The 13,985-nt window shown below is 42.8% G+C and overlaps 1 protein-coding gene across 1 annotated transcript in view; it reads left to right on the forward strand.

Moving 5' to 3' along the window:
- Nucleotides 1-13,985, forward strand: part of NEK10 (NIMA related kinase 10) — a 681,202-nt gene that overhangs the window by 145,789 nt on the left and 521,428 nt on the right. The window contains exons 12-13 of the mRNA XM_069212020.1: nucleotides 1,317-1,541; nucleotides 7,581-7,720. Of these exons, the coding sequence (XP_069068121.1) occupies nucleotides 1,317-1,541; nucleotides 7,581-7,720 (365 nt within the window). The remainder of the gene's footprint in view (nucleotides 1-1,316; nucleotides 1,542-7,580; nucleotides 7,721-13,985) is intronic.

Below are 13,985 nucleotides of genomic sequence, written 5' to 3' on the forward strand. Positions count from 1 at the left end.
TGTGACACAGTGACAGCAGCCTGTTAATTAGGTAAGTAGCCAGGTACTGTGACACTTTGAATCCCTTCAGAATGTATCCTATTCACCTCCACATTTACTTGAGCCCACACTGTGAATGGGTGCTTGTACGTTTGGCTACCCCCTGCTGGGCAGAAACTCGCCTTGCATTGACGATCCCTTGATAAGAAATTCATTCTGCCTCGAGGCAGCGTTTGTACAGGGTCAGGAAGCTGAATGTGGAAGCGAGCAAGTGTTTTCTGTGCTCTATTAGAGGGCTTTTTTGTAAAAGCGATGGATTTACTCTTTTGTGGGTGGGTGCATGTCCCTCCGTAAGCCCCTCCCATTTAGTAGTAAGTATTCCTCTTTTTCTAGCCTCGTCCCTCCCGCATTTACCACTAAGTAGTAAACGTATATGTGAGAGTATCTCCCATAGAAAGAGAGGAGAGGTGATGGTGGAGATTTACACTTGTAGGTTTGTGAATAGCATTTTGTAGTTCTTTTGTAGCAGCACTAAATGTACCACAAAATGCTGTTTGTGAATGGGCCCGTAGATCTTCGGTTTTAGAGGGTTCGAAAGGAATGGCTCGATAGTGATGGGAGAGAATTCCAAATGCCCCATTTTCTACTTCATACTTCCGGAACCACAGAATAAAAATGCTAATTGTCTCACACTTAGGCCAGTATTAATTCCTAGGTGGTTAATCCATAGGAACAGGCTTCGCTGTTAATATGTCTAGCAGTCCCTTCTGACCCATTTACACCACAGCCTGATAAGTAGGTGAAAGACCAACAGAAACATTGTTTCCATCAGTCATTATTGCTTGTGGCTCCATCACTAGACGTTTCATACTAATGCTATCACACTTCATGCCGCACTACTGTGTCAACATCTGGTAATGCACAGTATTTTCTATAAAGTGCAGAATTGAAGAACTGTCCTCTAGCCTGACAACTGGACGTTTTCCTACTTCACACCACTGTCCTACTCTCAACATGTTTGCAGATCACTTGCATCAAAGGGAGCTAGTTTTCAAGGTGGGAATTGAGAAGGAACAGGCCAACATTTGCAAGAGTGTAGGGCAAGGGGGTTATTCAAAGGGAAACATTCCCATGTAGAAGCAAAGAATACACACTTGCTCTGTTCTGTTTGCATGAATGTCTAGGACAGTTGTTTATGGCTGCCGGCTTTCCGGTGCTCTTTACTAGTTAAAGGCAAGTACTGAGCTAATATTGAGGACCAGTGCTCCATGATTATTAACAATGACCATGGTTTAACCTGAAAGGTAATGAAACATTGCACTTGTTACCCGCCCCAGGCTCACCGCAGAGCTGCTGCGCCTCCTCTGTGCAGAGCACCAGGTGAAGCAGCAGGTGAAACTGTATGAAGGGGTGCCCATCCTGCTCAGCCTGCTGCACTCAGACCATCTCAAGCTGCTCTGGAGCGTGGCCTGGATTCTGGTGCTGATCTGCGAAGACCCCGAAATCAGTGTGGAGATCCGGATCTGGGGAGGCATCAAGCAGCTCCTTCACATACTAGAGGGGTGAGTACTATGAAACGAATGACAGTGTTTGGTACAAAGCGGTGGTGTACAGCATAAAGACTGGAGTGTGCCAGATTTGTAAGATATCCACATGAGATACATTGACATAAAATGAATATTTGTGAATTATATGCATAGTTGGAAGTTATCCGACATGGCTTGAAACCTTATGGTTCAAGTCTGGATGCACCAGGAATACAAGATATAACACAATCATTTCTGATTTTATGTGGAGAAAAGTATATTTTATACGTTTTGCAATGCTGAAATATTTGGTATTGTTACACTCTTCACAAGTTAGTCGATCCTGCTTTAAATGCCAGGGCTCTAGATACAAGGCAATGACAAATGTCCTCTCAAGTAACCAGCATATCAACCACTTAAAACATTTAAACTGAAATGATGCTCACCCACAGATTTATGACCGACATCAAAGTCATATAATCCGCTAATGATGCCTCCTAACTTAACAACCAGCCTAAGCCAAGTTACTAAGGACCGTGTAGTCCTGTAGAACCACAAAGGAAAATGGCAAAATATTTTGGCAGAAACATCTATACACATAACACATTGCACGGATCCATGATGAGAACTAGCTGGCCAACATCTAATCTAATATAACCGCAAAACAATATATTAGTTAATTTTGCCCTTGCTGGATACCAAAAAAGCCAAACACAATCTCCACTGCTCCACTGACCATCTTGACTCTGGTTAATGATAACCACATCACAGTAATGGGTGCCAAGACTACAAAAGGGCAATGTGGTCTCTTTGTAAAAATGTGCTATAACATTTTTAGTGATATGAAATATGGTTACGGGGTTACAAGGGATTTCACTGTAATCATTCCTTCTCTGAGACAAGGGAACTAGTTAAGTGTCTTTAAAGAGATATTTGAAAGAATAAATAATTTCTGGTTTTAGAGATCATCTGTGAGATCATTTGGGTTAGACTGCTGATAGATTTGCTTTTGTATTCCTGACTATATTCTGGGATTTATTTTTCTATTTAGTGATTTCTGCTGTGAGGCTACTTCAGGGCTCAGGGAATGCACACCCTACTCTTATGGTTAGGAGGTTGGCCGGTTGCAAGCTCCATTTTATTTTATATATACAGGTATTCCATTCAGCATTGGGGCCAAGCTTAACTTGAAACTCATCTTCCAAGGGAGGTTATAACTCTGTGTTTCCCAAAGAATCACTACCTTCTCACAGGACTTAGGTTCTCTTATTGCTGATCATTAGTCCTATTCAGTTAGAGGACATAGCTTATTGAGTAAAATCCAGAGTTCACACCCCTCTTACGACTGCATTCTAGTCGCTGACAGTTGTATGTGGTATGAAACATGCGACTCCATGTGATGGAGGCAGCACCACATTGTCATTCTTTGTGGTTCCATTTTGGCTTCTTGCTCTTCACTTTATCTTGTCATGCCCTGGTTTCCCTTGCCCATGTTTACATTCTGTTTACCTATTAGCATCGTCATGGCGCAGTGCATTTCCTCCTAGGGGAGAAACAATATCCTTTCAATCGCAAGCCTGATTACCTGCCTTCTGGATCCACTAATCAATGCATTTTTATTTTGGCCAGAGGATGGTCTCTGCTGTCTCCTTGCAACAATTAAAGTTTTGAGTTTAGGGGGGGGCTCACTGGCATTCAGGTTTTCCGAGGATGGTAGTGGGACGTATCAACGAAAATTGGTGCTTCCCCCTTCATATGGTGTTTAAACGTCCTGGAAGGATAGGCACAATGTTTGAAAACCAATCAGGTTCTTCAGAGTACCCCTAACCTAAAAAAACTGTAGTAGGTGTTTGTTTTCACTATAGAACAAAATAGATTTCTGCGTATCTTAAAATGATATGCTGTAAATCCTGGGTAGTCATTCCATACTTCTTATGTCAGCCAGTCTACCAAAGGAATGTGTTAACACTGTCTTCTTAAATTGGGGGCAGAATGTTTCTCAGGGAGCCCTCTGAGGGCAAAAGAACATTTTACTAAAGAGATTTGAAGGACTACACTGGAAAGCCTGAGTTATTTGTGTCCATCACCAAGATGTGTCAATCAGAACCTAGACAAAGTCCCTTGAGAAAAGGAGTAACTAACTTCAAGGCAGGCTGTGTATCACCAGCAAAATATGGGTCAATTAGTCCTAACAAACTGTAGCTAGGGAACTTTGGGAGGGATTACAGGTCAGCGAATTCAGGCTACGCAGACAGCAGGGTACGAAGAGGACATCTCTGCTGAGAGAACCGGCAGAGCTAATGCAGGAAGTCACATGAGCACTAAGTCTGACCAACATTTGTTAATTACAGCTCTTAGCCACTGGGCTGGTATCCCTGTTTCAACCAGAGCAATGATTTCAGGAATAGGCATCTTCTCTTCCATTGTTTAGTGGCTCAGTCACTGATACATCGTCAGCTCTCAATGTTAAACGAACTGGATGGCAAATTATTAAATTGAAACTATGTTGGATGCCCTGTATCCATGCACCTCTTCATATCAACTTTAGCTATTTGTTACCCTTTTTAAAAGGCATTTTCAATAAGGGGAGCACTTTTAAAATTAAAAGCTCTGAAGAGGACTCATAGTGCCGTGCAGTGATAACGACTATGCTCCCTCTTAAGAGTCTATGGTTTTTACATGGTAATATATATAATTTTCGTCTAGTTCTCGCCAACTCCAATGATAAATTTAACCTAATCTATTGCCAAATAACACAGAATTTTCACTTAGTCATAAATGTATTCATCTTGCACTCACCATGTCCTTCCAGTATATAAATCTAACAGTATGTGACAAATAATACACACAAATTACATTTTGTTATTACTTACTAAACAAAAAAAGCTAATATTCAGTAGTTTTTTGTGCCATTTATACATGCATTCAGTGTGTCTCTAATGCGTGGAACTCCTTTTAGCACCAGTAACTTGAAGTAAACATTCCTTTGAGTTTATCAATCTCTTACCTCACCTGGGAAGAATTCTGGCCCACTCCTCTTTACAAAACTGTGCAGCCTTAGTAGTGTTGTAAGATATCCCTTCATGCACAGCTTTCTTTAGGTTCCAACCCTGCCTTTTCAGATGGGTTAAGATCTGGACATTGCCTTGCCCGTTCCAAAATCATGATTCCTTTCTTGAGGAATTCAGTCATAGATGTACCGGTGTACTTTGGATAATTGTCCTCTTTTATGATTCGCTCCTGGTTAAGCTTGAGCTGTTTATCAAATGCTCTTACTTTTTCTAGTAAAATGTGCTGCCTTACACAAATTCCTGCAAGCCATGACTCCCACTGTGTTCAAGTAAGTGGAGACACCTACATATACAAATACTACATGCTTTTCAAAGCACTGCTGAAAACCCTACAGGGATGCTGGAGGGGTAATAGTAAATAAGGCCTTGCAGTGACCGTGTGCCCATTAGAAGAACAAATGACAAATCAAACGCCTCAGTTGGATAGCTTCACACCAGATGCTTGGATATCACCATCCAGGACAATGCAAAAGTCAGAAACCCATGAGACACGCTTTCTTCATCTGTGCTCCCAGCATCAGGGACAATAGTCCCATCTGCTTCAGATCTACCCAAACCCTGCACCAATTCAGAAAAGAGTTGCATACCTACCTTTTAAGAGAAAAGATCTTCACATATTAGGACTTGCCTTCAAGGATCACCCTGCTTCACTGTAAGCAATCCTTATGGTATCTTGGGGCCCCACCCTTGTTCATTGCTGTGTTGCTCCCTAGTGACGTCAATGCGAACACATACATCCTACCCCAAGTAATTACAGGTTTTCACCTCATACTAGATGCAAAACACATATTTATAGTGTAATATGTACTTAATAAGAAGCATCAATGATGAAGAGGGTTGATTTAAGGTAGCTGCAGCTATGAATGTTTGCTATAATTTAGACAGTTATTGTTTATTATTGATTACGGCAGTTATTGATTATAATTTATACTCTACAGTTGCTGCGCACCAAGAGTTGTCTTGCAGTGCATGTATCCGAATGCGAATTAACATCTAAGGGCTCAATTATGAGTTGTCGGTGTGGAGGGGCATCCCAGTGTCATCACGTTTGAAATTACTGATCCTGACCAGTAATTCTTCCCTTCACTGTATAATTACAGTTATCTTATCCAGAGTAGGGAATAACATTTAGGCTGCAGGGTAAAAGAGTGCTCGTGGATTCCCATTCTGTGTCGAATATTGGTTCCTATTTACCACCTGGCTTAGGCATGTGCTAACTGGGAACAGTGGGGATTTGCTGAAGGTGAGGCATCGAAGGCGCCAGGGGCAGGGGAGGCACGTTGCGGACATGGTGGAGCCATTGAAAGTCATCCTAATTCCATGTAATGTGAAATGTGAAGAGAATTCTTGGAACAACATTATAAATCCGCAGAACATAGGATCTGTTCAAATTTTAATTGCCTCTTGCATTGATCTAATGCAACCTTATTGAGTGCAACAGAGCGGGGAGAATCCAACAACTGCAGTTAACTGTGACTCTGAGTCCTCACGAGAAAGAAGGCGATAACCTGTCTCTTCAAATATGGGGGCACCTCTCTCAAGTCCTTTAATCACTCATGATTTGGCAGCAGGGATATGAGAAACTCCGTTACTGCCCAAGAAGAAGTGTTGAGGTGGTGTTTAGATCCATTGTCAAATTGTCCTAATCCCGTCCTAATCCCTTGCAATCAGAATTGAACTGGGATTACCTCTGTAAAGTATTTGGTGAGTAGATTATTTCTGAACTCTGCAAGAAAATTGTCCTTGAAAGGGGAGCACACTTTAGGTGGGTTGGATTTAAAACACCAGTGGGACTGAGAAGAGCTTCCCTGCTTTTGGATCCTCTGAGTCCTTGAGTGTAATATAGGTTATAAAAAGCACCATATGCTTTTTCAGGAGTGATCAAACAGCTATTTAAAGTTGTACTTTTTAAAGAGCGAGCCCAGAAGTTTAGAAAATGATTATGACAAAGACTGCTTCCATGCTTAATTACTCGAGATTGAAATTGGATCTTTTGTCTGGATTTAAAAACAGGAGGCATGACTTACAGTAACTAAAAACTGCTACAAACCAATGTGTTTGAACAAAATGTCGAACCTCAAATATTGTGTGAACAAAATATTGTGTCAAGAATATCGAGGACAAGAATATTGTGAAGGTAAATTTCTATTGGTATGAAAGATCGTACCATACTTAACTCAACATATTTGTACCTTGACTATATATATATATATATATATCTTCGAGGTACTTAGATATGGAGTTAAGAATAGTAAATCTATACTTACCTATTTGCAGTTCCCTTCTCGATATTATGATGCTAGATATTTTTGTCACAATATTCTGTCCACACAATATTTTTGTCCTTGATATTCTGTCAGTGATCCCAAATCAAGGAACAAAGAAAGCACATTCACTATTTTGTTTACTTCACAAAGGGGAAACGGGTGCAACTCACACACCTGCTATTGAGCGAACCCTGCACTACCACAATTTAAAGGGTGAGGAATTTGCACTCACATTGTGCAACCCCACCATGAACAGGGCCATGGTGATTTTATTAAGGTTCTGCTGGATAAATTTTAAAAAGGAAGGATCTAGTAAAAACATACGATGGGACCAGCGATAGTTATTTTTGTAATAAAGTATTTACAGTACTAGTGCAGCCTATATGGAAGTATTATATTTGACTCTCTTAGACCAACGTTTTTATGTAGGTCATTATACCATTTAAAATGTCAACACATCTACAGTGTACAATGGAAAAGCAACCCCTTCTTCGAGTCAAGACATTGCTGTAGATTTTGTCTCATTGTTGATCAGCAAATCATATTTGATGCAAACTTCCATATTTGCCTAACATGGATATAATGGCTGTATTAATTAAAAATATAATCTCTAACGAAAGTAATGAAAGTTAGACGGTGCCCGCATTCAAACATCAACATAAACTCTTCTTTCAAAGTAATGTGAATGTAAGCATGCACCATATAAACAAGCATTTACGTCATCCGTCTGTTTGTAGGGACAGAAATTTAGTATCTGACCGGTCATCGATTGGAACCTTGTCAAGTGCAAACGCTGCAGGGAGAATCCAACAACTGAGGTTAGCTGAAAATTTGAGCCCTCGTGAGAAACAAGATGATATCCTGTCTCTTCAAGCAGGTAATGTGACCACAAGTTTTTCTCCCAGGGAGACAAAATATGTTCTTTGAAGCAACCAAAAATTGACCTATTGTTCCAAAGATGTGACATGCATTTTATTGCTGCTGACCACTAATACAGTGTATGTCACTGAGTTTTTTTAAGCTGCTGCATTTTACTAAATACTGATCACGGATATAACACACATTGTATTGCATTGCAGAATTTCAATAGTGCTTACCACCCGTACGTGGGGCGCTGAAGTGCTTGACTACATGAGGGCTCTCATGACCACAGTATATTTTATAGAGTGAGTTATATTTTTAAGTTAATCATTTTTGTCTTAAGCTATTTTGTTTTTTTATTTCTGCTAAGTCACTCATGTGGCAGAAATTAGACTTCTGGTCCCATTTTCTAAATCTTAATTACCAGAATTCAAAGAGTCCCACCTAGGTAACACATGCAAGACATTTGTAAACATAATCTGAGCTGAGAGCCTCAGAGTAAAGGACCCTCCAGATCTCTGCATGCTCCAAAAAATCTTCCAGTGGATCCCCATCAGCACCAGAAAGTCCGTCACCCAGACCATCGTCATGGGTAGACTGGACTACAGCAAAGCACTCTATTTCGGTATCACAACTCAACTCCTCAAAAGACTCCAGACCATACAGAACACAGGAGCCAGACTCATTATCAACCTCCCCAAACAACCCACATCATCTCCACCTCAGGAACCTCCATTGGCTCCCCATCCAGAAGAGATGCCAGTTCAAACCATTTATAAACCATTTTAATAACACACTTTATTACACCTATAGGATATAGGTGGTCTGGCAAAGTATCTATGTGCTTTTTCATACCTTTAACCATGGGTTTTTTACGTAGACGAAAAAGGTATCCAATGGTTTTCGCTTATATTTTACCTTCTAATGTATATGGTTTTTGATCTGAAGCACTTTATTATAATGTATTTTATGAAGTCCTGGGTATGAATCATGATTATTATTAGTTGTTTTTGTTTCAATCCAGCAATTTGTCTTCCTAATATTTTATCTGCCCATTTGCACTTTACTTTTTAATGTTAATATGGAATGGAATGTCCTTAACCTGTACTAGCACTTTAGAAACAAAAAGAAATTATAATTATTTTAACTGAGTCATCAAGCGCATTTGCACTATTTTGTTCCTCGCACTTTAATTGGAGTCCTGTATTTTGTAATAGTATATTCGTAAAAATCAATGTTGAGCTCTTTATAGAATTTTTATGGGTTTTTAAATGTGTTCAATCTGTTTACGTGCGTAAAATGTAATAGGGATAAATGTATGGTTTTAATGTCTTTTTTATGTAGACCTCAATTGAGGTCCAAAACATAAATAAATACATTGAATTGAATTGTTGAGGCACACCTACAAAGCCCTACACGACCAAGGTCCAGCATACATCAGCCACCACGTTAACTTTCACTCACCTGCCAGACACCTGCTCTCTCCATCCGTCGCAGCCGCACTGGGAACCGTTCCTTGTCCTACATCGCTGCTAAGAGCTGGAACAACTTGCTACTCCACCAATGATCAGCATCCTGCCTGTCAGACTTCCGTAGGAGACTCAAGACCGGACTGTTCGACCAGACTGGCAACGCCCAGATTCCCTCAGGAGTGATAGTGCAGAGCTTTATAACATCTGATTGATCGATTGTCATATACTAGTAAGAAAGGCCTAATGGATAAGGCATAATCCACTCCAACCTTGTACAGAGCCTGTAGGCACCACCACAGCATCCCAGAATAATGACCCAAACATGAAGCCCATCAAGGATGGGTGGGTGAGGTCAACCCCTCATCGATGGCCAGTCATTGATCTAAACCTTCCTCGTCGGTCTCATGAGACAGGAGTTGATGCCCTATGTTCATGAAACCAGCTTGCCACTCATTCTGTTTGTATGTCACCTGTTTATGTCCTGCGATTATGACCAGTTCCTCATACCTTCATCTTAGTAGGTGGGGTCTGAGTCCTCCATTTTATCAGTACACATAGTTTTGCCACCACTGTGTGTGTGATACTTTCCTCCAGCAATGCAGGGCCCCCTAAGGTGTCCCTGAGAGATCATGCATCATGACCAATTGTACTTAAATAGAGGAAATATATCCACAAGCAGGTCGTGCCTCCTCATACGCTACAGACCAGTAATGCGATAATGACGGACAGGAAAGAGCATGTGTAAAATGTCTCCCCCTGGTTGGCCACATCTCGAGCAAGTTGTATCAAGGCTCAAATGAAATCTATAAAGGGAATGTGGCATTCACTGCCTTTCCTAAATCATTTTGACAAAGACAAATTTCAGCGTAACTTCCCTTAAGACCACCCTGTGATGACCTAGGCCGTTAGCCCTTTCCTTATTTTTTTGTTTTGCAGTTTTACATAATGCAAACTCAACCCAAAGATATTGGAGCGCATTATATGAGAACCTTTTACATTACACAATAACAAATTCATTTTTTAAGGCACAGGGAAATAAAGTCATTTGCCCAGGACCACAGGATGTTGAACCGAGCCTGGTTCCCAGCACCATAGTCGGCAGCTCTAGCCGTTACACCACATCTGTTATCTGTAAAGTCATGTGAGAACCTCTTTTGCTGTCCTGTTTGGAGCAGGTCAGCACTAAGGACTGAGAACTTGAGGATTACTGATGATCCCATAAAGTCCAGGGACGGCCATTGTTTAAAAAAAAAATTAAATTGTCTTACGCAGTTTTCATGTAAAACTAGCCTTTCTAAACACCGAACAGGTTATAGACTCTTCTCTGAAATACCTACGATGGCCTTCTTGGTATGATTGTTCTTAATGTGAAACAAAAGTCTTTGGAATGTGGCAACTTTGCTTGCGCATGCACGCTTGGTAGCCGTGTTGGAAAGGTTTTTCTTACTTTGGTGGTGGCCAACTTGCATTAGCTTTTCTTTTCATTTGAGAAAAGTCATTCTAAAATGGCATGTTCATGCATGCATGGCAGCCTCTTGGGGGTGGAGGGGACCAGGATTGTCAATGCCAAAATGTTTGTGCCCATCACAGTCAAGATCTTTTATGTTTGTCAGGGGTTGTTTTCTTTATGACCCGATTGCAGAAACAAATGTACACCAGAACCCGTATTCTATACAGGGTGCACTGTGCCATTTTGTGCCGTGGTACACCTTTCAAGAGGTGCTCCTGGCAGATAGTGGGGTAGTGCACTGTTATCATGAATGCACTGCCCCCATGGCAGCTGCAAACTGGGGCTTCTCTTGGGGCAGCGCATTCAGTGATGGAGATGGAGTGGCAGCTTACAAGCCACTCTGTGTTTCACAGTGCGGGCGGCAGCTGCCTGCACTATAAAAAGGAGTGTAGATCCCCCTGCAGGTGGGTGCAGTGAGTAACTGGAGGAGGGATGAATCTTTTCCCTCTACAGGCGGCTGCCCTCAGGGGCACAATGCACAGTGCTCCACTTCTTTGTTGCATACTGTCAGTGAGCCTCCTAAGTTCTGTTTGTCTCTGGCCCTGTCTGTAATAGAGTACTGGTTCAGAGGCAAACCAGTTTCTTCATTTGCATGGCGCCAAACCCCCATGAAAATCAGGGAACTACCTCTCAAGACTGCGCACTAGCTCTATCAGTATCACAGAAGGGGCTGCACAAGAGTCTTCGGACAATTCTATAACACTTCAGGGCCCCGAGGGCACAAAAAATTGGTGCAAATGACTGTTGCACCCCTGGGGCACTGCATGTAGTACATCCCTGAGTCTTCACAGAAGGATCATATAGCTACTGGTGGTAGCATGTCCAATTAATTGGAACGTAACGCTAAATCATCACCTATCTTCTTCTGTATGAAGCTCTCCCCTACTTTAGGAGTGAGTTTGCATGGGGACTTGGCCTGATGCAGGGTATGCCTGCAGGGCATTGGAGGGTGCCTGCAGGCCCTTACAAGGGCTGCCATACTCGATTGCCAAAAGCTGGGAGATGCACTGTATCCTGTTTGTCAAGAAGGAAGAAGGAAGAAGGAAGTCACTGGTAATGCCTGAGCCAGATCTGCATAAATGAAAGTACCTGCAAGTGCATAATTGGATGGAGGCCTGCAGTGTCTGATCGGAGTGTGAGAGAGATGCGAAAGCTCCGGAGAGACGGATTTGGGCAGCTAGCACATGAGGCTCCAGATGCTGTGCTCTCCGAGCAGTCCTGCAGGACTCCAGCTCGGCAGCCCCTAGCATGGTTGTCTTAGGAAGGAGGAACTACTTCAGGAGAGTCTAGACAAGGGTCCACTCCTGAACCATAGGCAGCATCCTCAAAGACCCGATGGCCAGAGGGCCTAGTTGTAAGCTAGCGTTGAGCCACCAACACTAGAATTATCCACGACCACCCTGAACCCAGGGTCATCTCCGCGAGTGACTGAGATGCAGATGATGAAGAGGAGTTGGAGGGAGCCTTGAACCAGGCATTTGAGTTTGGTGTATGGTTCATACAGTAATAAACAATTTTCAATTGTTTAAAAACATGTTGCTTTTATTGAAGTGCATGTACAGGTTATGTATTTTATTTAAGGAAGGGTATATAATGTTCTTCCCATTGGTACCTTTCTATGATCCATGTGGATCTCTTTGGCTCGGTCAAATAATCCTGAATCCCCTTATTACATCCTCACCTGTGAATGTTTCATTTGTACTGCCCCAATCAAGACCCAGTCCAGAGGGAGCAATTCCAGTTTGACTTGCAGATCTCAGAGCTCAATCCTGAAGTGCTGGCCAAGCTGTCACCAAGCTAGTAGTCTCAGCAGGGATGGAATAGTAAAGTACACACACTGGTCAGCAGCCTCCAAGGAAAGGTCTACATCTAAGCAGCTTCCCATCCAGCGGTCGTGGTGCATGGAGCCAGGAGGTTGCAGGATGGGGGCTGACCTATGAGCGAGACTGAAGATAGTGTTTCCGGAAGTGCCATGGTTCATTGGAGCAGAGCTCGGAAGTTAGTTCATCTTCTGAAGCCGAAGAGAAAGGAGTGCCTGAGAACTTCAAATTCTAAAATGGAAAGTGCTCCTGGTCAAAAAACGTGGACCCAACGAAGGTATCAGTTACACAAGATATGGCCCCTTCGCAGCCACCATCCCACACACATACAGGTTGCATTAAAAACAACTTTGTGTTCCCCGTCTTCAGAGAGAAGCACACTTTTTTTTTATTTAGTTACACTGCCTTTGAACAAACATTTGGACCTGCAAAAATCAATCTTTTTTATTCCTGCTCTCAGTTTTCTCTTCAGATGCCAGCAGTATCCGACCGCCCCTTCGGGCATACAGGATGCACGTGCGCTGCTTGTAAGGAGTTGACGTCTTCCTGTTCAGCAAGGAAGGGCAGCGACGAACGTCACTTCCTGCCCCATGGTCACGTGCAGGATAATCAGTCAGGTCTGGCTTCAGCCGCATCAGATTTAGAATGTTTGCTTTTTATGTGGGATGATGGGTAAAAAGTCAGAATTTGCTAAAAGTCTGTCACACAGTCTACTTAAAGTGCCACGTTCTTGAAAATCAGGTCTAGCAGCAACACGGAGGGTGTCGAGGTGGGACAGAAGCAGCTTCCATACACAACCCCACCGTCTCCTCTGTAGAGAGGCATGACCCTCGACAGATCATGCTGTGGTGCATTTTACATTGTCCATTTAGTGCATTTACTGTTTCTTTTAGCAGCTAAGCCCAGGCTGCAGCCATTCATTTTTGTTTGTAGTTACTGACACCAGTAAGTAGTGGCCTCCCTGCACCATTGCACCATCACCCCCACCCCAGAAGGCATTAGGGAGCATCAGAGTGCCCTGCACCACAGCACCGAGGCCTGTGTAAGCGGCTCCTCAGTTACTGCTGCTGATGACTGCCAGAAAGAGAAAGGAGAGATCACCTGTATCAGGTGCCCCCTTACCTGCAACACAAGTCAGACTGGTGTGGGTGCCTCAGGTGAACCTGACTTCCACCTGGGGAACCAAACGCGCCAGCCAGACTAGAAGCCGCAGCCTCACTTGATGTAGCACAATAATTCCTTCACATGATGGTCACTGTGAGTCTGGAACCACCTCAAGGAGCCTCCAAATACCAGTACAACAGGTCACGTGTTCAACGCTGGCAGGTAGTGTGAAGCTTGTGTCATAGCCAGGGCTGTCAGTGGCTCGTCAGAGGACCCATGCCGGGGTGGAGCCTGGAGCACAAGAAGAGTTCTTTCCTTCTGACGTGGGGGGCGGGGAGCAGCGTTCTGCTTCTCGTAGTTCCCATGACTCTGAGG

The sequence above is a fragment of the Pleurodeles waltl genome, chromosome 10 (genome assembly GCF_031143425.1).
Source record: "Pleurodeles waltl isolate 20211129_DDA chromosome 10, aPleWal1.hap1.20221129, whole genome shotgun sequence".
NCBI classification, from domain to species: Eukaryota; Metazoa; Chordata; class Amphibia; order Caudata; family Salamandridae; genus Pleurodeles; species Pleurodeles waltl.